Raw genomic sequence first — 27445 nt, forward strand, 5'->3', positions numbered from 1 at the left:
GGGTTATATTCATTTGGTAGGGTTATACTCTAAGAGCCTTGACCCCTTTGAATACCTTTGAGATTAACTCAAATGTTGGTTGTGAGCCAGGCCTCCTCGTTCCACCATCAGTGCCTGACCTCACAAATGCTCTTTTGATTGAATGGGCACAAATTCCCACAGACACACTCCAAAATCTTGTAGAAAGCCTTTCCAGAAGGCTGTTATAGGTATGGTTTTGTCCCGCCATGACAAGTGTTTGTACATCTTTCCCAAGTTCGGGAAGATAATGAGGAAGCAGGAGGCAGGCTTGGGACAACTCAAAAGGCGCTTTATTCTTTCTATCTTTACTTTCGCTTTTCAGTGAAGATGCACATACACACTCACGCACACACAGCTCTGTGCTGGTAGCTCTGTCTCTCAAGGTGCTCATCTCTCCCCTCTTTATCCTTGTCACCGCTCACTGAAACAAAGAACAGTCATTAACACAATTTCCCGCAGGTGTGCAATCCTTACCACTCACCTTCTCCGGCTCTGCCCTCCATTCACAAACCGGCGCTTGACCACGCCCCCACTTCCACAGGGTTGTTTATGAATCTGACAGCTTTGGGGGTACAGGCTGTCCCGGAGTCTGGCTGTGATGCTCCTTTACTGTTTACCAGATCATAAGTGTGAACAGTGAGTGGGCAAGGTGAGAGGGATCCCTGATGACACTGTTAGCCAATCTGCAGACTCTCCTGTTGTAGATGTCCTGCAGTTGTGGGAGACCTGTCCCCATGATTTTCTGGGCTGTCCTGATCACCCACTCTAATGATTACTTGTCCTCTGCATTACAGTTACCAAACCACACAGCAGTGCAGCTGTACAGCTGTAGAAACTATTGAGGATCCCCAGTGACATGCTGAATTTCCTCAGCCTCCTCAGTCTGTACAGCTACTGCTATGCTTTCTTAGCCAGCTGTGCCATGTTCTGTGACCAGGTCCTTAAAGATATGGAAACCCAGGAACTTGTAGTTACTCACTCTCTCCACTTTGGACCCTCTGATCACCAGGGGTGGGTGTCCCGTCACTCTCCTCAGGTGTCCCTTCACTCTCCTTAGGTCTACAACCATCTCTTTGGGCTTGCTGATGGTTAGGGATAGGGTGAGCTGATGTAAAACTAGCCCTGTAGAGTGACTACTCACCTTTTTAGTGGACTTGTTCTGGAAGTAAATTTCCCATTCATTTTCTCCATAGATTTTTCTGAAACTTCTTCAGTAAATGGCTTAAAGTGCACAATCAAGCCAAGCAGTTATGAGATGTATCATGACCCCATAAATTTCAAGGTAAAAATGGTAAGGGTACAAGACTGCATACTTATTAGTTTGTAATAGGTCTGGCAGTGAAAGGAGCCAGTTGCAGTTGAGGGAGGAGAGGACGTACCCCTCCAGAAGAAGCAAAATTCCAGAGGGTGGAGTCGGAACTGATCCAGCTCGTCCTACCTGGCGGAGTCAAAACAAAAGTCCAGAGGGTGAAGAGTATCTCTTGGCTACTCGTGTATCACGTGTATCACATGTGGCTTCTCGAACCATGTCCCCTGCATGATTTGTGGGTTTTTTTGGGGGGCAAGTTTCACATGTACCTTCACATGATACAAAACTTCAGCAACTTCAGTAAATTTTATAACATACAAATGCAATGCAGACTCAGCAATATGAATTTTTATCATGACATAAAATAATAATAAAAAAAAGTCTGTTATTATGAATAGTATGGAGTATTGTGGTCTACACTTCCTCAACTTTGCTTCCTTGTAAAATACCTTTAAGGTTAATTGATTAAGAGATATCTTAACACTCAAAACTACCAATTTTTTGAGATAAATTATCTCTAAACTACCAATTAAACTAACCAATTTCCATAAACAAATGCTATTAGTCTTGATCTATAATCATCATTTTAGTTGGTATAACCAAAATAATCCATTTAAAAAGAAATCTACTGTATATTCCAACACTGGTTTAATAAGAGTATTTTATTAATCTCTCCAAAATGTCACATTTTAATTAAGTTCTTAAATCATTAAAACGTTACGAAAAGAGAACCTGTCGTGGTAATTGATGCTATTCGTACTAGAGTTATACTTTTACACAAAATGTGCTATAATGTCGTGAAATGCACATTACGCGAATTTCTGAAACGTAGGACGGCAGGAGAAAGACTTCTGCTATTCCTCAGGGAAGCGCTGCCTGATTGGCGTTGCGAGCTGATGAGTGCTTCCACTGCCATCCTACGTTTCAGAAATTCGCGCAATTTTACATATCGGGCACCGTCGTAAAGCACAGTAAAAATGTGCATGGTGCAAATCGGGGACGCGGATCGGGTAGCCACAGCGACACCACCGGAAACGTGCAACAGCTCGGCGCCGCTCTATTACGTCATTACGTGACTCATTCCGCGTGACGAGCTGTCGTCACAGGGCCTGGACAGGGAAGAGTGAGGAGAAACAACAACACATCAAATTCTGTGTGTTCAGTGCAGGGTGCTAGTTTAACGTCACTGCGTTTCTTTTATATACCGGCATACAAACTAGAAGATTTTGCGACCCCCCACTAAAGTTTCACACACGGTTTTACTGTCGTTAAAAGCCAGGATGTCTTTGTTTGGGAAATTGTTTGGTAGCAGTGGCAAAGGAGGTAAAGCTCCCAGTCCTCAGGAGGCTATCCAGCGACTTCGAGATACAGAGGAGATGTTGACGAAGAAACAAGAATTTCTGGAAAAAAAGATTGAACAGGAACTGCTCACGGCAAAGCGAAACGGAACAAAGAACAAAAGAGGTGAGGTTTTGATGTTATCCTGCCAGAATGAGGGACTAAAACGAGCTACACATGCTAGCGTTCTGGTTCATTTGATGGCTAGAAATGCTAAACTGATTAAAACGTGAATGATATAACTTGGTTACTGAATTAACACATACGAGTTTAGTTTTTAATCAGTTTATTGTATTATGTATTTGTAACTTTATTAACAGTAGAGCGACCAGTTAAGGCAGTAGCTACATAGCTAACATGATCACTGAGGATGGTCTCGAGCTGCGCTTTAATTTCACGACCAATCAGACGCGAGATGACGTCAGCACGCGTTATATTGCTTACACGTCAGTATTGCGTACACTTGACCTTTTCCTGCTGATAAAACAGTAAAATAATAAACTATATTCCGGATGTACTAAATATAAACTGGGGGTATCGTTATTTATTACTTCATCAGAAATCATTTATAATCCCACCCACGCTGTGATTTACCTTAAAGTCTACTGTGGCCGGGAAAACCTTTCGTTTTGGCTGATTGAGCCAAACACACCTGGTGTAACTAATGTTCAGCTTATTAACAGCCCTTCCTGAGTTGAAGTGGGTGTGTTAGAGCAGGGTAAACACTAAAGTGTCAGGTGACAGGGGTTCTCCAGGACCAGGGTTGGGAAGCTTGTGAAACGTTTAATTTCACTTTATGCCTGTTACCTTAGTTACGCTGGGTTCCTTTGTGACCTTGCAGACTGTTACACGTCTTGCTCTTGGAGTGATCTTTGTTGATTGACCACTCCTGGGGAGGGTAACAGTGGTCTGGAATTTCCTCTGTTTGTATACAGTCTGTGTGACTGTGGATTGGTGGAGTCCAAACGCTTTATAGATGGTTTTGTAACCTTTTCCAGCCTGATGAGCATCAACAACTCTTTCGGAGGTCCTCAGAAATCTCCTTTGTTCATGCCATAGTACACTTCCACAAATGTGTTGTGAAGATCAGACTTTGATAGACCCCTGTTCTTTAAATAAAACAAGGCGCTCACTCACACCTGATTGTCATTTCACCTTCAAATTAACTGCTAATCCTAGAGGTTCACATACTTTTGCCACTTACAGATATGTAATATTGGATCATAAATGACCAAGTATAATTTTGTCTCTTTTGTTTAACTGGGTTCTCTTTGTCTACTTTTAGGACTTGTGTGAAAATTGGATGATGATTTAAGTCCTATTTATGCAGATATATAGAAAATTCACAAACTTTCAAGCACCACCATAATATTGCTTGCAATGCAATTAATATTAATATTGCTTGCAATGCAAGCATCACTATTATAATTGTTTGTAGTACTTTTTCATATAGTTTCGGGATGCTTTTTCAGTGCATAACTAGTCCCTCAGTTTTTGCGTGCATGTTGCGTGGAATTTCCCATCATGATTCACAAAAGACACTAATGTAAATTGAATCTATAGGAGCAAACAGAGACAATGATGGGTATAACCCTATTAAGCATTAAATTTCTTCTCACTTCAGCCTGAATCTCGTTGTTAACCAGGTTGACTGAATAACAGGCTACTCAAAGAAAAGTGATGGCATGTTTTGATTTAGCATAAAAAATATACTGGGCTGGAGCAGTGCCTCATTCAGGTGGCTATAACCTGCAGTGGGCCACAGAGATGTACCTTAACTGTAATGATATCAGTTGTCCTTTTATGTTTAAAACAGCTGCACTACAAGCATTGAAGCGCAAGAAGCGATATGAGAAGCAGTTGGCTCAGATTGATGGAACATTGTCCACCATTGAGTTCCAGAGGGAGGCGCTGGAGAATGCCAACACTAACACTGAGGTCATCAAGAACATGGGTTTTGCTGCTAAGGCCATGAAAGCTGCTCATGATAACATGTGCGTGATTGACCCTCTATTGTTCTGTTTTAAATAAAATTTTGTAAATTGTATTACAGAGAGCAAAACAAATACAGGAACAAATCTGCTTTATTTGATATTGTTATAATAAATTAGAACCCAGCTCTTATATATCTGTAAACTAGCAGGTTTACAGGTATCTTAATGAAGATTATGTGATTGAAAAAGATAAGCAGCACTAATCAGCACTTTGATTAATTATTTATATGTGTTCTGGTGGTCTACAGACCTCAAATTTCACTAAGATAACTATTTGAAATGGTAACTTTAAATTTTCAAAGCTATGGTTAATTTCTAGCCTCAACATTTCTTTCATAGTTTGTAAAGTTTTGTTACTTATCTTATTCTGTTAATACCCATTATATAGCCAAGTTTGTGGACACCTGACAATCACTATCACCAGAAAGTTGGAAGCACACAATAGTATAGGATGTCTTTGTATGCTGTAACATTACTGGAACTAAAGGGCGTATCCCAAACTTCTTCCAGCATAGCAATGCCCCCATTGCATATAGCGAGGTCCATAAAGACATGGTTTGCCAAGGTTGGAAGAACACGAGTGGCCTGTACAGAGCCCTGACCTCCACCCAACTTTGGGATGAACTGGAATGCCTACTGCACCCCAGGCCTCCTCGCCTGACCTCACTAATGCTAATGAATGGGCAAATCTCCACAGCCACATTCCAAAATCTAGTTGAAAGCCTTCCCAGAAGAGTGGAGGTTATTCTAACAGCAAATGGGGGACTAAATCTGGAATGAGATATTCAAAAAGCACATACACTATATTACCAAAAGTATTCGGTCACCTGCCTTGACTCACATATGAACTTAAGTGCCATCCCATTCCTAACCCATAGGGTTCAATATGATGTCGGTCCACCTTTTGCAGCTATTACAGCATCAACTCTTCTGGGAAGGCTGTCCACAAGGTTGAGGAGTGTGTTTATAGGAATTTTTGACCATTCTTCCAAAAGCGCATTGGTGAGGTCACACACTGATGTTGGTCGAGAAGGCCTGGCTCTCAGTCTCCGCTCTAATTCATCCCAAAGGTGTTCTATCGGGTTCAGGTCAGGACTCTGTGCAGGCCAGTCAAGTTCCTCCACACCAGACTCTGTCATCCATGTCTTTATGGACCTTGCTTTGTGCACTGGTGCACAGTCATGTTGGAAGAAGAAGGGGCCCGCTCCAAACTGTTCCCACAAGGTTGGGAGCATGGAATTGTCCAAAATGTTTTGGTATCCTGAAGCATTCAAAGTTCCTTTCACTGGAAATAAGGGGCCAAGCCCAACTCCTGAAAAACAACCCCACACCATAATTCCTCCTCCACCAAATTTCACACTTGGCACAATGCAGTCCGAAATGTACCGTTCTCCTGGCAACCTCCAAACCCAGACTCGTCCATCAGTTTGCCAGATGGAAAAGCGTGATTCATCACTCCAGAGAACGCGTCTCCACTGCTCTAGAGTCCAGTGGTGGCGTGTTTTACACCACTGCATCCGACGCTTTGCATTGCACTTGGTGATGTGTGGCTTGGATGCAGCTGCTCGGCCATGGAAACCCATTCCATGAAGCTCTCTGCGTACTGTACTTGGGCTAATCTGAAGGTCACATGAAGTTTGGAGCTCTGTAGCACTGTGAAGAAAGTCGACGACCTCCTTGCACTATGCGCTTCAGCATCCGCTGACCCCTCTCCGTCAGTTTACGTGGCCTACCACTTCGTGGCTGAGTTGCTGTTGTTCCCAAACTCTTCCATTTTGTTATGATAAAGCTGACAGTTGACTGTGGAATATTTAGGAGCGAGGAAATTTCACGACTGGATTTGTTGCACAGGTGGCATCCTATGACAGTTCCACGCTGGAATTCACTGAGCTCCTGAGAGCGGCCCATTCTTTCACAAATGTTTGTAAAAACAGTCTGCATGCCTAAGTGCTTGATTTTATACACCTGTGGCCAGGCCAAGTGATTAGGACACGTGATTCTGATCATTTGGATGGGTGACCGAATACTTTTGGTAATATAGTGTATGTGACACTCCCTCACATACAATGGGAAATGAAGAAATGGCAGACAGGATTATGGCTATTCAAAAGATGCTCTTTTACTTTGGGCTTCTCTGTTCAGGTATCGCTTGTCAGTGCTTTTAGAATCGCAGTATCACGCCACACCAACATAAATATATACACACAGAGTTCTGTGCAGCTCAGCTCTCTCTCGTCCTGTGGCTCTTATCTCTCACCCATTATCTTCCTGCCACCGCTCACTGAAACACAGAACATTCGTTAGGAATATCCCCTACAGGTGCAGCCTCATCCTTATCACTCACTCTCCCGACTCCACCCTCCATTCACAAACTGGTGCTCAACCATGCCCTCGCCTCCCCAACATATGAGTGTTATTGTCAGGTGTCCACAAACCTTTGGCCAAATAGTGTATGTAATCCACAATTGGAACAGACTTGAACAGAAGCCCCATAGTAAAATGTAATTAAAATGATGCCTGTTACTGAAAACTGTGGTCTGTTTCTTGTCCCTTAGGGACATAGACAAAGTTGACGAACTCATGCAGGATATCACAGAGCAGCAGGAGTTGGCACAAGAAATCTCCGATGCAATTTCTAAGCCTGTTGGGTTTGGCGAGGAGTTTGATGAGGTAACAACAAGACACATGTTGGATACATTGTGCTGTTCTCTAAAATCAGATATTGTGCATCATATTTTATTGATGTGGAGCTTTGTTAGAGTATTTGTTGTTTTCAGTGCTAACTTTATGTCCACGTTATTGGTCCAGGATGAGCTGCTGGCTGAATTGGAGGAGTTGGAGCAGGAAGAGCTAGATAAGAACCTGCTAGAGATTGGAGGCACAGAGAATGTACCGCTGCCAAATGTACCCTCCACATCCCTACCTTCTAGACCAGGTAATTATTACTCAGGGTTCGTACTGATGTTTAAAGTCATCAGTCTGTTGACAGTCTGTTTCACAATATAGATCTCAGACCAACCCAATGCTATTTGCAAAGTTTGTAAAACTGAAACCACTAAACTGATACTACACTTAAGAGTACTGTGAGTCTCAAGAGCTAGCAGAACTTGCAAAGAAGGATCGCCCAACACCAACAAAGAGCCATCAAACTGTGCAGACCAAAAGTACAACAGCAGAAGTTCAAAAGCCAAAGGAATCATGACCTAAGTCATGGAATTTATTGTACTATATACCCAGTTATTCTTGTCAAACGTGGGATTCTGTCACATATCTCACCTGGGGCTACACTATGCGCATCCCAGCTGTTTTCAGATCAAAACAGGTGATAAGCCACATTTTAATCTCTAATGATCTGCGCAGGTGTTTTGAATTCTCTGATATTAACAGACACTTCCTCAAAGCCCCTAACCCATCCCCAATCACATGTGCTCTCGACTGCGCAGGCTTCCTCACTTTCTGTAAAGGTAAAGGGAGAATTTTTTTGATTCATTAATGTCAGATAAAATCTATCACTGTATGTTTGACTTGGCTAACATTAGACAAGGATATATTTAACTTTTATTTATAAATTTTAAATATAGTTAAGTATATATATATATATATATATATGTATGTGTGTGTGTGTGTGTGTATATATATATATATATATGTATATATATATATATATATGTATATATATATATATATATATATATATATATATATATATATATATATATATATATATATTACACAGTTGGGTCCATAAGTATTTGGACAGTGACACAATTTTTGTAATTTTCCTCTGTACACCACCACAGTGGAATTGAAATGAAGAAATCACAATGTGATTGGAGAGTAGACTTTCATCTTTAATTCAAGGGGTTTAAGAAAAATATTGCATTAACTGCTTAGGAATTACAGACTTTAAGTAATTGGACAATTGACTGTCTGGCATTGATTCCAGGTGTAGAATTTGCATTTGGTAGCTGTTCATGCAAACTATCAATATGCAGTCCAAAGAGATGTTGATGCAAGTGATAGAGGCCATCATTAGACTGGAAAAAAAAAACAATACAGACCTATCAGAGAGATAGCAGAAACTTTAGGAGTGGCCAAATCAACAATTTGGTACATTCTTAAAAAGAAGGAACACCAAAAGGCCTGGAAGACCACGGAAGACGACAAAAGTGGATGATCGCAGAATTCTTTCCTTGGTGAAGAAAAACCCCTTCACAACATCTATCAAAGTCAAGAGCACTGTCAAGGAGGTTGGCATTTTATTGTCAAAGTCTACAATCAAGAGATGTATGAATGTAAATAAAGATGGTTTACCTCTGATAGTTTACAACTGAAGGCAGCTGCAGCAAAGGCTTGGCAAAGCATCTCAAGGGAGCAAACTCAGCATTTAGTGATGTCCGTGGGTTCCAGGCTTCAGGCAGTCAGTGACTGCAAAGGATTTGCATCCAAGTATTAAAAACAATCCTTATATTTATAATTATGTTTGTCCAATTAATCTTGAGCCTGTGAAAATGGCTGTAATTCCTAAATGGTTAATGCAATATTTTTGTTAAACACCTTGAATTAAAGCTGAAGCCATTAAAGGAAAAATTACATCTTGGAATTGCAGAGGGCTATAGAATATAATCAAAATCAAACAGGTTCTTTGACTTGAACACAAAAACAAACCTATGGTAGAATTAAATGGGAAAAGCATCCAGAAAGGCTTTAGATATGGATATAACATTAGAGGAAATTTGTGAAGCCATAGACAACCTAATAAGTGGTCAGACACCTGGACCAGACAGGTTAACAGCATAGTTTAAAAAAAAAAAAAAATTTAAAAAGAGACTCATCCTGCCTCTTTTTGAGATGTTTACAGAATCTTTTGTAAATACAGAACTCCCTGATTCATTAAGAGGAGCTTCAATTACAGCACTACTTAAATCCCAAAAGCTAAACACCAAATGCAAATCCTATAGTCCCATTTCTTTGTTAAACACAGACACCAAGATACAATTACTGGCACGGAGATTATTGAACCAAGATCAAAATGGATTCATTCAAACCCATCAGGGCTTCCATAATGATACTGCTATTCTGTCTTTGGATGTTGAAAAGGCCCTCGACAGTGTTGAATGGCCATACCTTTTTGAAATCCTCAAAAGATTTGCATTTGGTGGAATTTTTTGTAAATGGACCCGTCAAAGTTGCCTTCTGTCACCCCTTTTATTTGTATTGGCTATTGAGCCATTATCTGTTGCAAGAAAATTGCACAAAAACCTGTCAGGTGTAAAGATAAACAGTTTGGAATATCGGATATCTATCTATGCTGACAATGTCATACTCTACTTGACAACCCTGAAACACACTATTCCCTCCCGTCTGAATATAATAACACAGTTTGGAAAATTCTCAGGCTATAAAGTTAAATTTTATTACTGAATAACAGTGAAAGCCATAGATCTGGATTCACTTCAGATTTCAAAAACATGGATTCCATTACTTATTTAGGAATTAAGATCATAGCAGATATAGATAGAATACCCACAGTTAATTATCAACCCCTCACTGACAATATCTCACTAGAAAGGTAGAAAACCCATCTCCCTAATAGGCTGCATGAATATACTGAAAATGAATATCCTGCCTAAGATGCTATACCTGTTTCAAAATATTCCACTGGGGCCTCCAATATCATTTTTCACAACAGTGAAAAAGCTCCTTACCAATTTTATCTAGAACTATAGACAACCTAGCAACCTAGCAACCTAGAAACAGTACTTGTAAGCTAATTAGTATATGTATTCTTGAAGCAAAACATCTTATATCTTTTTATTGGAAAAGATCTGAAAACCCTTTCACAGTGGTTAAAGAATATGTCTCTATGTAGGGAAAAATTAACATATATTTCTAAAGGCCAATATTCTAAATTTCAAAAGGTTTGGAATCCGTTCATATCTTTTATTTCGTACAGAGACATAGACGGGCTGTTGGAATGATTAGGTTTGAGCTGAAATCTCTATACTTGTAACACTTCACCCATGCAATTCCCCTTCCATACACGGTGTCGTCTCCTCTGCAGCCCTGGGGTTGGATAGCCTTGATGACTACTCGCACTACAGTAGCAATCACTACAGTGGTTATTTTTCTAAAATTTTATTTTATTTATTTATTTATTTTTTTACAAGAAATGTAAGGAAAAGAAGTGCAAAACGTTTTGAGGAAAAATGGTATAAGTTTGAATTCAGCATTACCTAAAAAATTAGAAAAAAGTGGAATCATATTTCTAATGTGTTGAAGTTGTTATTGCAAATAATTCTCTATCACTGTGGCATGAGCTGCCTTAGGCTCCCTTATGGAAGTATTATAATAAAAATATTATTATTATTATTATTATTATGAAGAAGAAGAAGAAGAAACATGCAATTACAATAGGCTGCTTACACACCTTCAGTGCTTGACCCCTAAAAATCCTAGCAATGAATGACAAAAACAACAGTAGATAGTTAACCCATAATGTACTACATATAGTAGAGTTGTTCTAAGTTGAGTCTTTGTTTCATTATTTAATTGAGCAGCAGAGGTAACTGTTGATGTGTCAGATAGGCATAAATCATAAACTTCGCTATCATTAGATTTGAATAGATGGCTTACAGTATAATCCTTATATAGGAAAAAAGTGTATATTGCACCTGACTGTAATTACCAGACCATTTCCCATTCCTGTTTTCCCCTTTTTAAAATAACTCACTTTATATTTCATGCTGTATTTTTGGACTTCACCTTAAATTTCATTGGTTGCTACGTGAATGAGACCAATGCTTGATTAGTCTGGTGGGCACTACCGTTTGCTAATAGTGACGGTCATTATGGCATTTGCTCAGAAATTGTTCCTAAACTGTACTCTTTAGTGGATGTAATATATTGTACTGATATTTAAAGTATTGAATATTTGTAGAGGATTGAAGCACCCAAACAGGCACTGTTTAGGGGGCAACTGAGAATAGCCAACAGGAAAAATGTGCTCGCAGAAAATATTAGACTTGTTAGTCAGTGACTATAAGGAGCAATCTGATATGTTTAATCAGAGATATTTCTATGTCAATATTCCAGCATTCCAATGTAACTAGACATAAGTGATTTGTTAGTTGTGGGACATTCACTGAAATCTGATATTCATGGACCAGTCCCACTTTAAACCTGGCTGTATGCCTATCTTATTATATTGGGTGTTTAAGCACTCACTGTATAATTGCCTTTTCACCCACACTAAACAGGAAAGGGAAAATAGGTAGTTTACACTGGGTTATTACAAAGTGGGTGATAACCAAGTTGGTGATTTTAGAGAGGGAAAACTAAACAGTGAATAGCAAATCACAATTATGCACAGTTACTGTGTGGGTAATAGTTGTAGGTAAAGTTAAATAATCATGATTGGACACATTAGTTACCACTTCTTGTGTTATTCTATGTTTTGTTATATATCTATTGTTATACAGTCAGGTCCATAAATATTGGGACAGTGACACAGTTTTGGTAATTTTGCCTCTGTACACCACCACAGTGGATTTGAAATGAAGCAGTCAAGATGTGACTGAAGTGTAGACTTTCAGCTTTAATTCAAGGGGTTTAACAAAAATATTGCATTAACCATTTAGGAATTACAGCCATTTTTTACAGAGTTCCTCCATTTTCACAGGCTCAAAAGTAATGGGACAAACTAATATAATCATAAATATTAGGATTATTTTTATTACTTGGAGGTAAATCCTTTGCAGACAATGACTACCTGAAGTCTGGACCCCATGGACATCACCAAATGCTGAGTTTCCTCCCTTGAGATGATTTGCCAGGTCTTTACTGCAGCCATCTTCAGTTGCTGCTTGTTTGTGGGTCATTCTGCCTTCAGATTTGTCTTCAGTAAGTGAAAAGCAGCTCAGGTGGGTTGAGGTCAGGTGACTGACTCGGCCATTTAAGAACATTTAATTTCCAAGCTCTTGGGCTGCTTTCACAGTATGTTTTGGGTTGTTATCCATCTGTACTGTGAAGCGCTGTACTATCAGTTTTGCAGCATTTGACTGAATCTGAGCAGAAAGTATAGCTCTGTACACTTCAGAATTCATCCTGCTACTTCTATCAACAGTCACATTATCAATAAACCCCAGTGACCCAGTTCCATTGGCAGCCAAACATGCCCATGCCATAACACTGCCTCCACATGTTTGACGGATGATGTGGTATGCTTTGGATCATGAGCCCTTCCTTTCCTTCTCCATACTTTTCTCTTCCCATCATTCTGGTACAAGTTAATCTTGCATCAGAACTGGTCAGGCTTTTTTTAGAGGTTTTTAGCAAAGTCTAATCTGGCCTTTTTGTTCTTGAGTGTTATCAGCGGTTTGCATCTTGAGGTAAACCGTCTGTATTTACATTCATGAAGGTGGCTCTTGATTGTAGACTTTGACAATGATAGGCCTACCTCCTCCAGAGTGTTCCTGACTTGGCTAGATGTTGTGAAGGGGTTGTTCTTCAATAAGAAAAGAATTCTGCAATCATCCACTTTAGTTGTTTTCTGTGGTCTCCCAGGCCTTTTGGTGTTGCTGAGCTTGCCAGTGCATTCCTTCTTTTTAAGAATGCACCAAATTGTTGATTTGGCCCTCCTAAAGTTTCTGCTATCTCTCTGATAGGTCTGTTTTGGTTTTTCAGCCTAATGATGGCCTCCTTCACTTGCATCAACACCTCTTTGGATGGCATATTGAGAGTTCCCATGAACAGCTACCAAATGCAAATTCAACACTTGGAATCAGCTCCAGACCTTTTATCTCCTTAATTTATCATGATATAAGGAGGAAACAGGCCACAGCTGGCCATGAAACTGCTTATCAGTCAATTGTCCCATTACTTTTGAGCCTGTGAAAATGGAGGAACTCTGTAAAAAATGGCTGTAATTCCTAAATGGTTAATGCAATATTTTTGTTAAACCCCTTGAATTAAAGCTGAAAGTCTACGCTTCAGTCACATCTTGACTGCTTCATTTCAAATCCACTGTGGTGGTGTACAGAGGCAAAATTACCAAAACTGTGTCACTGTCCCAATATTTATGGACCTGACTGTATATGAACCTTTGTTGCATTTAGGTAGACATACTTGCTACCACTTACTACATACCCTAATAAATGTGACACACTAACACTTACACAGCTTCACAACCAGGTTCTACTCACCTAATTACTCTGTAGTTTCTACAAAGCTAATGCATATGTTTTAACTGCATTCTTACAGCAGCAAAGAAAAAAGAAGAGGAGGATGATGATGACATGAAGGACCTGGAGGCTTGGGCAGCCAATTAATCCCTGCTGTTGGTCACAAAAACATACCCCCACATCACACGTAAACAGTTGCAGCTGGTCAAACCAGACAGATTTGATGGTTTAGTGCGAAGTTTTTTGGACTGATAAACACTGCAACGATGAAACAAATACTACTACTCAAAATACATCCTGCCACACTTTTAGAATTTCACCACAAGTTATGTCATCAAGCATGATAAATATTAAGCTGCATATCTCTCAATGCTCTTCCTCATTGGTGGACCTAGAAAAAAGTATGTTTTTTGGAAGCCCCTCTATTATGTGAAGTATTTATCCACATCTTGTTCTCAAACACTCCCATGGCAAAGAACCCTGTATAAATTATGTGTATTATTTTAAATGGGAAAGGAAACAGATTATTCCTATGTCCACAAAACATTTACATTCACTTGAAAGGTTTATGATTTATCTGTTTCTTCTTCCCCAACTATTAACACTGGGTTATACAAACACTAATTTCTTTATGAAAATTGCTTTATTGAAAATAGGATTTCTTTGTCCCCTGCTGTATTGAGCATAAAGTAGAAGAGTTCTTGAGTGGAATAGTCAAAACCATGACCAAAGCTCATCAAGCATATTTATGTGCTGGTTTTGAAAAATTCTCTTGAAGTGCCCTCTTTGTAAACAACTTTTGAAACATGTCATGTGAATTACACTTTTCTGATATGCTTGTGTAAGCATGTATCTGAATGACTCTGATATTTAATGCTACTAATGATTTCATGATTTATTTTGAGAAAGTTCTAGATTCCCAAGGAATGATGTGTCTGCTTTTTAAGTATGAATGTGTTTTGCAAATGGGGTTAGGGATACAGATTAATGTAATGTCATTTTATTTTTGCAGTGTTGGTTATGCTTCTGGGTTCATCCTGGTACATTGGTTTGTTTGTTTTTTTTTTTCCTTAGATTTTCTCTTGTTTAAAAGTAACTTTATAAGCAGCAATTTATGACACTTATATGGCATTTAGATTTATTGACATTAGTGTTTATGTGCAAAGCTACTTATCTTTGCTGGTAAATGCAGCTGTCTTCTTTCCCATTTACAGCCTCCCCATCTTGCATTATATTGACATGCCTTTCAGTGTCCTTTTAACAAAAATTAAAGGTTTTGTTAAATGACTCCTATTCTAGAATTTTTTTTGAACCCTTTCAGTTACTTTGACCCTGATTTGTGTGGTTGAAAATTATTTCACCATGTAAAATTGTTTTCCATCTATAGAATCATAAAATGTGTTGTATATCTTTGTATATGTATTGATTAAAATATTGTTGAAAAGCAGAAACCAAATGGAATATCTCAGATTTAAATATATCCCCATTTTCCTTTTTTACACAGATGTCCATGTAATAATGTACTGGTTTGTCCAGTACATGCACATGGTGAAGAGCTCGTTTGTAACAGCTTGATGACTGTTTTTTTTTTTTTTTTTTTTTGTTTGTTTTGTTTTGTCTGGTGAAGGACACTCCTGAACCAACTTAGTGTCTGCAACAATGCAGACTGATTTGTACAGGATGAAAACATATTTGTATGTTTTCATTACCTTGTTGGATTTATTACTGTTATTAAAATGTATTGAATTACTTTGACTGATTGTTCTTACTTGTAAAGAAAATACAGTGATGCTGATTAATAAGAGGTGAGCTTTGGGGTGGTGGTCTGCTGGGGGTATAGTCAATTTGGTCGTCCGCCATGGGTGCCCCCTTACTGCAGCAGGCAGTTGATGGATTTTTGTGACATCACCACGCAAGTAAGAGGCATGTGCAGTGTGAGACTTCCTGGTTATAAAGCGTTTAAGGTAGTAAAACCTAAATTAGCAAGAAAAACTTAGGCTACGTGTGGAGAATCATTGAAGAACTATTTGATGACCAAGCAGAGAGAGAATCTAGTGGACCACTTTCTTCAAATTTTATGCTGTTTCTTTTTGATTCACAGGAAAATCACACATGAAATAGGCTGTGTGGCTACATGTAATATAATTCTCCAGTAGAACGGGCTGTGCTAATAGTACTTTTTCCAACACATAGCTAAAATTACTACAAGGCCTAAGTATATGCTTGTTCTGTGGTCTGTTTTCATTTAAATTTGAACTTTATCTAATTTAAAATACCTACTAATATTTAATTAAATAGAATCTTAAGCAGAGTCAATTGTCATGCATCTTGTCATTTATTGTCATGGACTTGACTTATACTAAGAACTTAATAATCATATCACACTATTGGGATATACACACCAAATTCTGCACCACACATGCAGTTCCTCATGAAATATGTGCTAATAATGTCATTACCACATAAGTAAACAGCTATAGCTATTTACTGATATTTCCTGATATTTACATCTAGATGTGGTAAACAACTTAAAACATCTTAAAATATCTTTAAAAATCTGCACCTTTAGTGGTAGACCACCTAATTTTTAGGTGAGTAGAAGTATTGGAACAGATAGTCTTAAAGTAAATAACACTATTTGGTTGCATATGCATCACCAAATCTTCTTTTGTGATGCTTTACCAGGCTTCTTTCAGTTGTTGTTTGTTTTGGGGGGGCGGATGGGTGGGGTTCTCTCTTCAGTCTCCTCTTCTGGAGGTCAAATGCATGCTCAGTTGAGTTAAGGTCTGGTGATTGACGTTATAAATGTCAGTCACAGTATAAAACCGTTCACTTTTTTCCCTAGATGAAGTCTTTTGTTGCATTAGCAGTGTGATTTGGGTCACTGTCTTGCTGTTTGATGAAGTTCCTCCCAATTAGATTGGATGCATTTCTCTGCAAATCCAAAATGGTACGGGACTAGTTAGGTGCCAAAGATTTCCCATGGAGACAGTAAATCTAAACAGTGTCTCTGTTTGCCTGTTTGCTTCTCTAGAATAGATCATTATCGTGTATTGCTAATCCCAACAGGAAATTCCACGTGACATGCATGTGGAATCAATTCCCAAATGGGATTTCCTGATTCTCTGGACCAGGCCAAACACTTGGAAACGTCATTCATGTTTGTGTCAAGCATGTCAGCCGTATGACATCCTAGGTGTGACACCTGTGTTTTATTCCTCTTTCATTCTCTATGGGCCAAAAAATGTGCGTTTTTGGCCACGTGCACAAAAAGTGCGTGTGGGAACACTGAGAAAAGTAATAGCAAACCTGTCCCAATGGGGCCACACATTTTGAGGTATGTTTTTTAACTGTGACGCAAACGGTGCGGGACTAGTTACATACCGAAAAAGTTTCCAAAAGAATAGAAGAAGAAGAAGAAGAAGAGGAAGAGGTATTGGCAATTATAATAGTGATGCTTGCATTGCATAGCAAGCACCACTAATAATACTAATACTAATACTACTACTACTACTACTAATAATAATAATAATAATAATAGTGATGCTTGCATTGCATAGCATTTTGCCTGTGCAAAATTCGACATTGACATGGAACTGCACATGCCAGTCAGTAGGGCTAGCGTTTTGTTATGTCATATGTCTATGTACTGGTAGTTTTGTGGTTACAGTCAGTTTTGTGGCGACGTACACGAGACATCATGTCACCTATAATACAATTTTGCACATTGAGTCGAGGGTATTGTCATCCTCCATAATGCAATTTTCCTCATTGAGCCAATAATTTTGTTGTATGACATGGCTATAGTAGTTACACTCAGTTTACGGCCTGCTAGGTCCTGCTACTGATTTCTGAATGAGTGTGTATGGGGGACGTTTCATCAGGAATTTCACATGACACGTACATGGGAATGGTGAGAAAAGTCACATACACCTCCCAAGAATTCCGAGCAATTTGCGGTATGATCCATGTCTGTGAGTCAACCGATGCAGGACTAGTTAACAACAATATTAACTGTGAAATTAAGGTACATTTATCTAATCTTTATCATAAAATATAATTTAGTTGTTTTAAAATAACAATATTTACATTGCTTCTGTTAGTTTTTCCTTAGACCTACTCCTCTATACCGCCATTGTCAGTATATCTTGGACTTTTTTTTTTGTAGGGTTGCCAAAATGGATGTTTGCTTTACGCAAAGGCCATCTTCGAGTTGTGCTCTGCTTTTGTTTCCTCGTGTCGTTATTTGCGTAATCCTGTTTATCCTGTGCCTCAGGTTCAAATCTCACCCTACCTGCCTGCCTGCACTCTGTCACACCCAGCCCTGCTTTAGCTCCCCTGTGACTCATGTGACTGAGTATCTGCTCCTAAGCCACCGATCTGAGGTTGCACCCCGGCCTTGACAATAACACTAGCCAAGCTAACCCTAACCCTAGCTCACACTCCACTGCTCCCAGCTTTGCTTCACTGTCCCTGTGGCTTGTGGATTAAGCACCGGACTCCCACACCACTGACTGGAGTTTGAGCCCCTGCCTCGACAGCTGCACCAAGCCACGCTTTATCATTTATCATTCAATCAAACCCATTTATCCTTACCTGGGGAAAAGATGGCACAAAGATGCACTATGGTAAGAAGGCAACCTGGCGGAGGCAGTGTGATGCTCTGGGCAATGTTCAGCTGAGAAACTTTGGGTCCTGGCATTCATGTGGATGTTACTTTGACACATACCACCTACCTAAACATTGTTGCAGACCTCTTCATGGTAACGGTACAGCCCTTGCATTAAATGTTTTAGTTTATAGTGTTTTTATGAAGAATCTTATAAAGCAGACTGGGAAATGTAGACTGTTTGCACAATAAATATCTCTTATTTTGGGAGGTCTCGCAGCACAAATGGCAGATCAGATCAGTCCTACTGTCATAAAGACCAAGGAACTGCCCATGAAGCTTTGACAGGAAGCTTTGCATCTTCCTAAGAGCACTGTGAAAATCCATTATAACAAAGTGGAAAAAAATATGGCACGACCCAAACACTACTTGAACAGGAAGGGTGGTTGTCAGAAAAGTGTCCAAGAGTCCAGCTACAACACTGAAGGAGTTACAGAGCTCATAGGCTGAAAGAGAAGAACCTGTGAAAAACCTGTGAGATTTTGGAAAAAGATTTTGTGGTCTGTTGAGACTGAAGTTGAGCCATTTGGTCTAAAAGCAAAGCATGATGTTCGGTGCAGATTTCACCAACTCCTATGTGTTTTTCTTTTATGGATGGCAAGAAAGCTTAGACAATGTGGAAAGCCAAAAAGCATCCCATAACTCAATTCACACTATTAACAATTTATTTTGTAACATTATTTTAAATAGAATACATTCACAATAACTGTCTAAAATTTATTACTCATTTATTTATTTATTGTATTTTATTTATTTTTTAAAGTGATATTAATGCATTTTGACCTCCAAGTGTTACTGACAGATGTGCATTACAAATCCAACCATTCACAGCTGAAAATAAACCAATTTATTATTCTGATGTACACACACACACACACACACACACACACACACCTCCACAGAAATTCAAATTGTGTTCAATTTTAATTAATCCGAACTGTGACCAGTTAGTCCCACAAGCCTGAGAAAATTACATTACTCTTATCAGGCAATAGAGGGCGCTCGTGCACAGTGTATTTAGTGTTTCCTTACCATTTTCTTGGTGAGCAGCTGCAGCCATAGACACATAAAGAGCTAAAGAATTAGCTGCTTTTTGGAAACATTTAAATACGGATTTCACCTGGCTGCTATTTAGATATTAAAAGTAATGGCTAAGATGTAAAAACCCAAAAATATAAAACAGGTGTTTTGCAACAGTTTTCTTTCAGGCCTCCCAATGCTGCACAGTTTGGATGTCTCTCTCACATGCCACTTACTGCAGATCTTAAAGCAATTTACTAATCAACTGAAATTGTTATAACTGTTACTTCTGCTCTGGTTTTAAGAGCTTTCGATCTTCACAAAACTGGGTCACTATTCACAATCACTATGTGTGCAAAGAAAACCTGTGAAGATTTCAAAACTCACCTTTTGTGTTCCATGGAATAAAGAAACACATTTTTGGCGTGATATTATGGAAAATAAATAATGAAAGAATTTCCATTTATGGGTGAGTTATTTCTTTAAAACGCTTTGCTACTTGTAAAATCCAGGAAATTAGATGGGGGTTGTGCTTTGGGTGGTGGGAGAGGAATGAAATAAAGAGAAAAATAAAAACACTTCCATCAGTGCTGTTATCTAAAGAAGCAAGAGGAAAACTCACTACTGCTGACTCCACCACCCCAGGAAATATAGCAGGGAAATGCCCACAGGCCACAGGCTCTCAGAAAGGGACCATGAGACGTGGACAAAGTAACAAAATACATCTTTAGGTATAACAATATACCTTTTAAAACTAGATAAAATACAAAACAGCAGGTCGCCATAGTAACGAAAAGAGCTCTACATACCAAACACACACGCCATTCATCAGTAGCCAAGCTTAAAACTCAGCAGGAAAACGGCTGAAATACACAAATCCCAGAACTCAGCAGCCCATTAAGCAAAGCGAAAAAGCTAAACACACCGTAAAGACATAACTGAAAGGAAGCAGCAGCCAAAGACGCTCAATATCATATGTACTAACATACAGAATGTACTAATATCACATGCTGAAGCGAGTAAGCGCCACACCGGCGAGGGCAACTAGCCGCGACTCAGCACGCAAAGTACGCGCACTACTGCAGCAATAATATAATCTATAAACGCCTATACCCAAAAGCAGATACTCCAGAAAACATGGCACCGGAAGCAGCAGTCATCCATATATACACTTCCGGAAAGACAACGCCAAAGACTTACACACCTGACGGGTGGGAAAACAATCTCTCTCTCTCTCTCTCTCTCTCTCTCTCTCTCTCTGTGTGTGTGTGTGTGTTTAACACTAGAACCGCCAGGGGAGGCTGTATACCTAAAACCGCCAGCGGGTAAATTTTACCCAAGCACATGACAACTGTTTTGATATGGCTAACTGTTTTGATATGGCTATTTCACTGTATTATGCCACTGTGTTCACAAAGAAGTGTCTAGAGTCATGAAATGATTATGTCTAGTCATCATCTATATTTTTGTCTTGCTGTTTTATGTTCAAGGCTTTTTTATGCAGGGTTCACTCATCACTTTTCATAACGGTCAATATCAGCTAAACAAGTCTGCACTGACAACGACAGTTAGAAGGAAGTAAATACATATTTGGGTGGTGTAATATTATAATACAATGTCATTAAACATATATTAAGATAACCCATGTCACTTAAATTAATAAAATAGCCTATAGACAATAATGAGCAATAATAATTTACCACACTGCATATAATGTATGATAATGCGATGACAAATTCATGCGCACAGCTTCACCTAGGCTAATTAATTATTAATTTGTTTATTTATATCGTTTATAATTTGAATAAGAGAACAACACCAATAAACTTCGGGTAATCAAAAAATTGTTTTATTCATAGAATAAATAGCAACAGTAAATAAACAGTGTAAATAGTCTCTGCCAACAAGGCACTCTCCGCAATAAAAATAACTGTGGGAGATGACTGACAAAAGAAAATTATTTCACATCCAAAGTTTATTGATGCTCACCCTCTGTAACTATTGTAATAATCCTGTCCTGAAGAATAGACTCAGTCAGTCTAATTTTTCTCGGAGGCTCTGGGTCGCTGTCAGATGAGCCGTCAGATGCTGAGCCGATCCAGGACGCGTCACTTATCTCCCCACCATCAGAATCTCCAGCATTCATAGCATTTAGTGCTGCTAATGCCTCTTCGGCATCCATAAATCGCCTTCTTTTACTCATTGTGACTTATTTATGAAACTGATGACCGCTAATTCAGTGAGTGAAAGGCGTTGCCAAGCAACGGACAATGTTAAAACACACGCGGCGCGTGAATACAGGCATTACATAGCGGGTAAATTTGACCCACTGGCGCTTATAGGTATAAATGCCCCGTTTTTTGATCTGGTTTTATCTAAACCATTTTTAACACCAGGGGACTGTTAATTACACAATTTTAGTAAAAGTCAGTGACTGGGAGACTTGAATGTTTTATTGAAAATCTGTTATGTACATTTGAAAAACAGCCACAGGTAAAATTTAATAGCACGTCGGTGGAGGAATAGCTTTAAACAACCTTAGAATAAATCTTAGAACACAGATCACAGGATCAAAACGAATACCAGTAGATAAAGTTGTGGCATTTTCAATAAAAATTCATTGGTTTGTTACTGTGAATGATGAGCAGCGTCTGAAATGTTGATGGCAGACGCATTGACGTGTCTGGAGCAGACAGATGTGGTATCTAATTATAGATATCTATGGGATTAACTAGTAGCCAGTTAGCTTGGCTTGTAACCCACTTTGCCATGGACACTCTGCTAGGAGAGGCAGGTTGTTCTACCTTTTCAGGCATCTTGCTTCTCCCTTGTGCGCACACTCTCAGGAATAGCTTTTGTTGGACTGATATGCAGAGATGTCACTGTGTATGTGGAGGGGTCCCACTCGCTTCAGCTGAATGTGTATAGAGGAAACACTGCTTTGTTCCATTCACCTTCCAGCCATCAGAGTCTCTCCTCTAACACTGACACCTGGTTCTTACAAACCAGCCAAAAGTGCTGGGGAAATCCTTCACAGATGACCACCTGCAAAACTAAATGATAGGAGATAATAATAATAATAATCTATCAGCAAACAGTAGGGCTGCAATGGTACGTGTATCTGTACCAAACCGAGTGGACATTTTGATATGGTTCACACAAAGACACAAGTGAATGAGCTGTGAGTATTCCTCCTGCTCATCTGAGCACGAGCAGAAGTGCTTAAAGACACACAGAGAGAGCAGTCTCTTCTGACACCTCTCTCACAACTCTCATTCACTCAGACAGAGAAGTGCTTAAAGACACAGAGAGAGCAGTCTCTTCTGACACCTCTCTCACAACTCTCATTCACTCAGACAGAGAAGTGCTTAAAGACACAGAGAGAGCAGTCTCTTCTGACACCTCTCTCACAACTCTCATTCACTCAGACAGAGAAGTGCTTAAAGACACAGAGAGAGCAGTCTCTTCTGACACCTCTCTCACAACTCTCATTCACTCAGACAGAGAAGTGCTTAAAGACACAGAGAGAGCAGTCTCTTCTGACACCTCTCACAACTCTCATTCACTCAGACAGAGAAGTGCTTAAAGACACAGAGAGAGCAGTCTCTTCTGACACCTCTCTCACAACTCTCATTCACTCAGACAGAGAAGTGCTTAAAGACACAGAGAGAGAGCAGTCTCTTCTGACACCTCTCTCACAACTCTCATTCACTCAGACAGAGAAGTGCTTAAAGACACAGAGAGAGCAGTCTCTTCTCACACCTCTCTCACAACTCTCATTCACTCAGACAGAGAAGTGCTTACCACACATCACCAACACTCTAAATAAGGGTGAAGCGCTCACACTTCATTGTGCTGTGGACGCCAAGCACTAGGCCCTTATGCGTGACTGTATTCTAGAAATAAGCCCAAAACAACAGCAACATGCAGCTGCCCATATTTATATGAAAAAACAAGCCCAAAGTCGCTTATAATAAGCACACATGGCAACACTGTGTGTTATCTAACTAATGACTATTCACAGTTGCCACATCCACTTTCCATCTCCTCATCCTCAGGTCAAAATGAGGCCAAAAGTTTGTCTCACAAAAAATCTGAAAGTTTAAAATCGTAAATCTGAAAATTTATTTTTGCTTACTGACAATAAAACTTTTACTGTTTGAAACCTGAGAATTGGCACTAAAAAGATTATTGGAAACTTTAAAAATAGGATTTGTAACTGAAAAAAATGACAGTACGACTTGTAACTGAAAAGAAAGCACTTTAATCATTTTTTTTAATATTCAAAAGACTGTCAAGTTCAAAATATTTTAGTCCAGATGAGTGAACATTCTCAGTCACAGATCTGTTCAATGTGCTTAAGCCACATTCCAACAGAAATTAAAATCTGCACTGCTGATGTCTTAGATTTATTACAATTATGCAGCCTTAATAGCCTTTAAAAATTTTTTTATATAATGTGCATATAAAATAGTGTAATTTTGTATTGTAATTTAGTTGGAAAAATATGCATAGTGCAATTCTTATTGTGAAGGTACTCATTTGCTTATGATGATAAGCAAATGAGTACCTTCACAATAAGAATTGTTGCAGCCACTGTGTTTATAAAATAATTTCAAGATAGAGTCTTTCTTGTACCAAAATCGTACCGAACTGTGACCAAAAAAGCGAGGTATGTATCGAACCCTGAATTTTGAGTACTGTTACAGTCCTAGTAAACAAGTACTATGGTTGTGATAAAAGCACACAGAAAGACACATGGGTAAAGGACTTATCTAGAAGTGGATAACCTCACTCTATGCACCACTGAAATATTTTTAGAGAAATGGAAAGACACAAGGGGCCAGTTTCTTCTCTCCAGTTTTGAGGCTTCCAGTGAACAAAGCAATTTTCAATTGACTACATGATTCAGACCTGCCTGATTAAAAAAAAAACACACACACACACAACAATAGTATCACCCAAGGGGGGGGGGTATTTTAAGGTTGTTCTTTTCTAAAAGTTATTGGGGGGACACTGACATGTGAAAGGCTTCTGACCTGTGCTAGTTTGCAGTTTACACTGGCAGGACTGTGCTGAAGGGAATCCTGACCAACAGTAATATGACCATTTCACAGCATTCAGTGTTGCCATGGGTCACCTTCTTTGCCCTACACAAGTGGACCACAACAGCTTGAGCAATGAGCTGCTGATGTACTTTGATGTAAAAACAAAAGAGCTATATGGAGATCACTTCATGGTGCACAACACCCATTCTTTGGTACATCTACCAGCAGACAAAATGGCAGCAGACACAATGGCTTTGGCAATCTTGAAATGGCAAGACAGCAGGATGATGAGGCCATTTCAATGTCCCCATTTTTGAGGCTCCCATTGGACATGATTAACCAATTTCCAATAGACTACATGCACCAGGCCTGCTTTGGGGTTATTAAAAAAATGGTCAGAGTGAATAAGAGGAGTGTGTGATTGTCTGTTGGACAAATCAGTGAAGTGACCCAAAGGCTGCTGTCACTCAGGAAGACCACTCCAAGCTGTTTTGCAAGAAAACCAAGGCGTCTAGAAGACATAGATAGGTGGAAGGCAACTGAATTGTGGCAGTTTGCTGTGCACACTGGCAAGATTGTACTAAAGGGAATTCTGGCGGACCAGTTGTATGACCATTCCATGGCATTCAGTGTTGCTTTCTTCATTCATTTCCTCTTTCACCCAACTTGGCAGTGGACTACAACAGCTACAGCACTGAGCTAATGACTTACTTTCTGCAAAAACAAAAAAGAGCTATATGGACATCACTTCATGGTGTACGACATCCATTCAATGCTACATCTGCAGTAGAGGCAATGAATTTTGACATTCTTGATGCTTGCAGTGCATTCCCATTTGAGAATTTTCTTGCAAAGCTCAAGTAACTCATAAGGTCAGGAAAGCAGACACTTGTTCTAGTGGCCAAACGGTTAAAATTCTCCACAGACTCAAACTGTGGTGGTCACAAAGTTCAAATCCACAAGATCTAACAATGCCTTCATTCTTGGGGAAGGAAAATGTTGTGAGGCCATCGAAGCGAGAGAGATGAGTTCGATGAGTTCGATGAGTCAGGTTCCCCAATGTGCAAGGTTTTTGAAAAATCTGAACTACTTTTCAGAGACCCATGTGACTCACAAGTAACTGACTGTTTCAAAGTGCAGTCAAGACATACCATAATGAAACTTGTGCCAGAAATGCAGCTAACAAGAACTGCCACAATGGTGGAAAAAAACAGGAGATAATTTTTTTTGGCTATCCTGCACAAACTTTAACTCTCTCTCTCTCTCGCACACACACATACACACACACACACAGCCAAGAAAAACCTACCATAGCCCACAACTTAACATAACAAAACTCAGATAATGAAGAACTTACATCACTGTGACAATCTCCTGAATTGTCCTGTCTAACAATTCCTATATGATTACATGGAATCACTCATGGCAAACAGGTAGGCTGCAAAGGACAGTAATAAAAACCATCATCATAAGAAATAACAAGCTGTTGAATGAATGTAACTGCACAGAGATGATTATGTAATCATATTTATTTATTTATTTATTTATTTAATACCTCTCAACAGATGGAGACAAAACCTTTTGCATTGGTGGAATTTGCAGATGATAATTCGGTCGAAATTATCCCAACCACTTGGTTGGAGGAAACCACTGAAGTATGCTTTTGTATTCAATGAACTTTAAAGTAACATTAACTTACAATATTAAAATCTGATTGATAACACAAAAACATTTTTGCCGATTTTTACAGGGAATGTTCTGTTACTGGACATTTTCTAAAACAAGGCAGTTCAGATGATGGCAGAGTTATCCAAATTAAGAAAAAAAGGTGTCAAAACCTGTTCCACCCAAATGTAAGTTGTTACATGATTCACACGTCCACTAATATTACATTTTATTTGCTCACCTGCTTTATTTTGTTTTCTTTATTACACATAATCATAAAGGCTCTAAAATGCAAAGCAACCTACTAGATGTCTTTCATATTTCTGTTGTATTTTTAGATCAGCCTTTGCCCAGAACACATCCTCAAGACAAGGGTTAGTAGAATATATATATGAGAGTGCCTATGCAGGAACCCCTAGTGGTAGAAAAGTGTAATAGTAATGAGGATTTTCCATCCCACTTACTAGCTGCGTTTACATGGACACTAATAATCCGATCGTAATTGGACTAGAAGCACAATCAGATTTAAAGAGTCACATGTAAACACGTCAATCGGAATGAATTAACCAAAACCGATTAAAATTTCATTCGGATCGTAAGGGGTGGTTTAAACCTTTTCTAATCCGATGGAGAGGACATGTAAACACTTCATCGGATTGAAAATGAAACCAGATAGTTCTGCGCATGTGCAATGACGTACAAATCACGTAATGACGTATCAAATCCGATTCTGTCATGTAAACGCGCGTATAAACCCGATTACTTTATTCAGCGTTCTTGTAAACACTGCGATCGGATTAATCAGTCTGATTGATTTCATTCCGATTGAAACAAAAAGTGTCCATGTAAACGGAATACTGTCAGTTATGTCACAATCATTTACAGAGCAGTTACTGATTTCGCTGCTCACAAGGTGCATGAAATGAAATGTACAGTAAAGTTGTATAAAAGGCATCTACCTTGTTTGAAGATTTTGTTTTCCCAGCGCACTTTTTTAGTTGATCTCTATTCTAGAGGTTTTAACCACATCACAGTGAAACTGGAGCCAGGTGTGGCGTCTTACATGCATTCACATCGCTGTTAAGTAAAAAATACTGTTGTACGAAGTAGAACAACAAGAAAAATGGTTTATTTGATACTTTCGCAAGTGGAAAAAAAATAAATACGAGGGAGCGTTATATAGGGCAAAGCAAGAGGAA

General features: G+C 39.1%; 1 protein-coding gene and 1 long non-coding RNA gene across 3 annotated transcripts; one reads left to right on the forward strand and one right to left on the reverse strand.

Moving 5' to 3' along the window:
* Positions 1-2399: 2399 nt before the first annotated feature.
* chmp4ba (charged multivesicular body protein 4Ba) lies at positions 2400-15593 on the forward strand. 2 transcript variants are annotated; one of them, XM_034313088.2, is made up of 5 exons: positions 2400-2794; positions 4485-4662; positions 7218-7332; positions 7471-7597; positions 13927-15593. In XM_034313088.2, exons 1-5 carry the CDS (start codon positions 2611-2613, stop codon positions 13989-13991), a joined length of 669 nt encoding a protein of 222 aa, XP_034168979.1. In that variant the 5' UTR covers positions 2400-2610; the 3' UTR covers positions 13992-15593. The 2 variants fall into 2 exon arrangements, with proteins under 2 accessions (XP_034168979.1, XP_026772913.1); XM_026917112.3 differs by having other exon boundaries at positions 2403-2794; positions 13924-15593.
* LOC128317142 (uncharacterized) lies at positions 8392-27384 on the reverse strand. Its single transcript, XR_008300672.1, has 3 exons — positions 27206-27384; positions 8977-9090; positions 8392-8901 (listed from the first exon to the last, which is right to left on the reverse strand). It is a non-coding gene; the product is annotated as an uncharacterized LOC128317142 (long non-coding RNA).
* Between the last annotated feature and the right edge of the window lie 61 nt (positions 27385-27445).

The sequence above is a fragment of the Pangasianodon hypophthalmus genome, chromosome 2, assembly GCF_027358585.1.
Source record: "Pangasianodon hypophthalmus isolate fPanHyp1 chromosome 2, fPanHyp1.pri, whole genome shotgun sequence".
NCBI lineage: Eukaryota > Metazoa > Chordata > Actinopteri > Siluriformes > Pangasiidae > Pangasianodon > Pangasianodon hypophthalmus.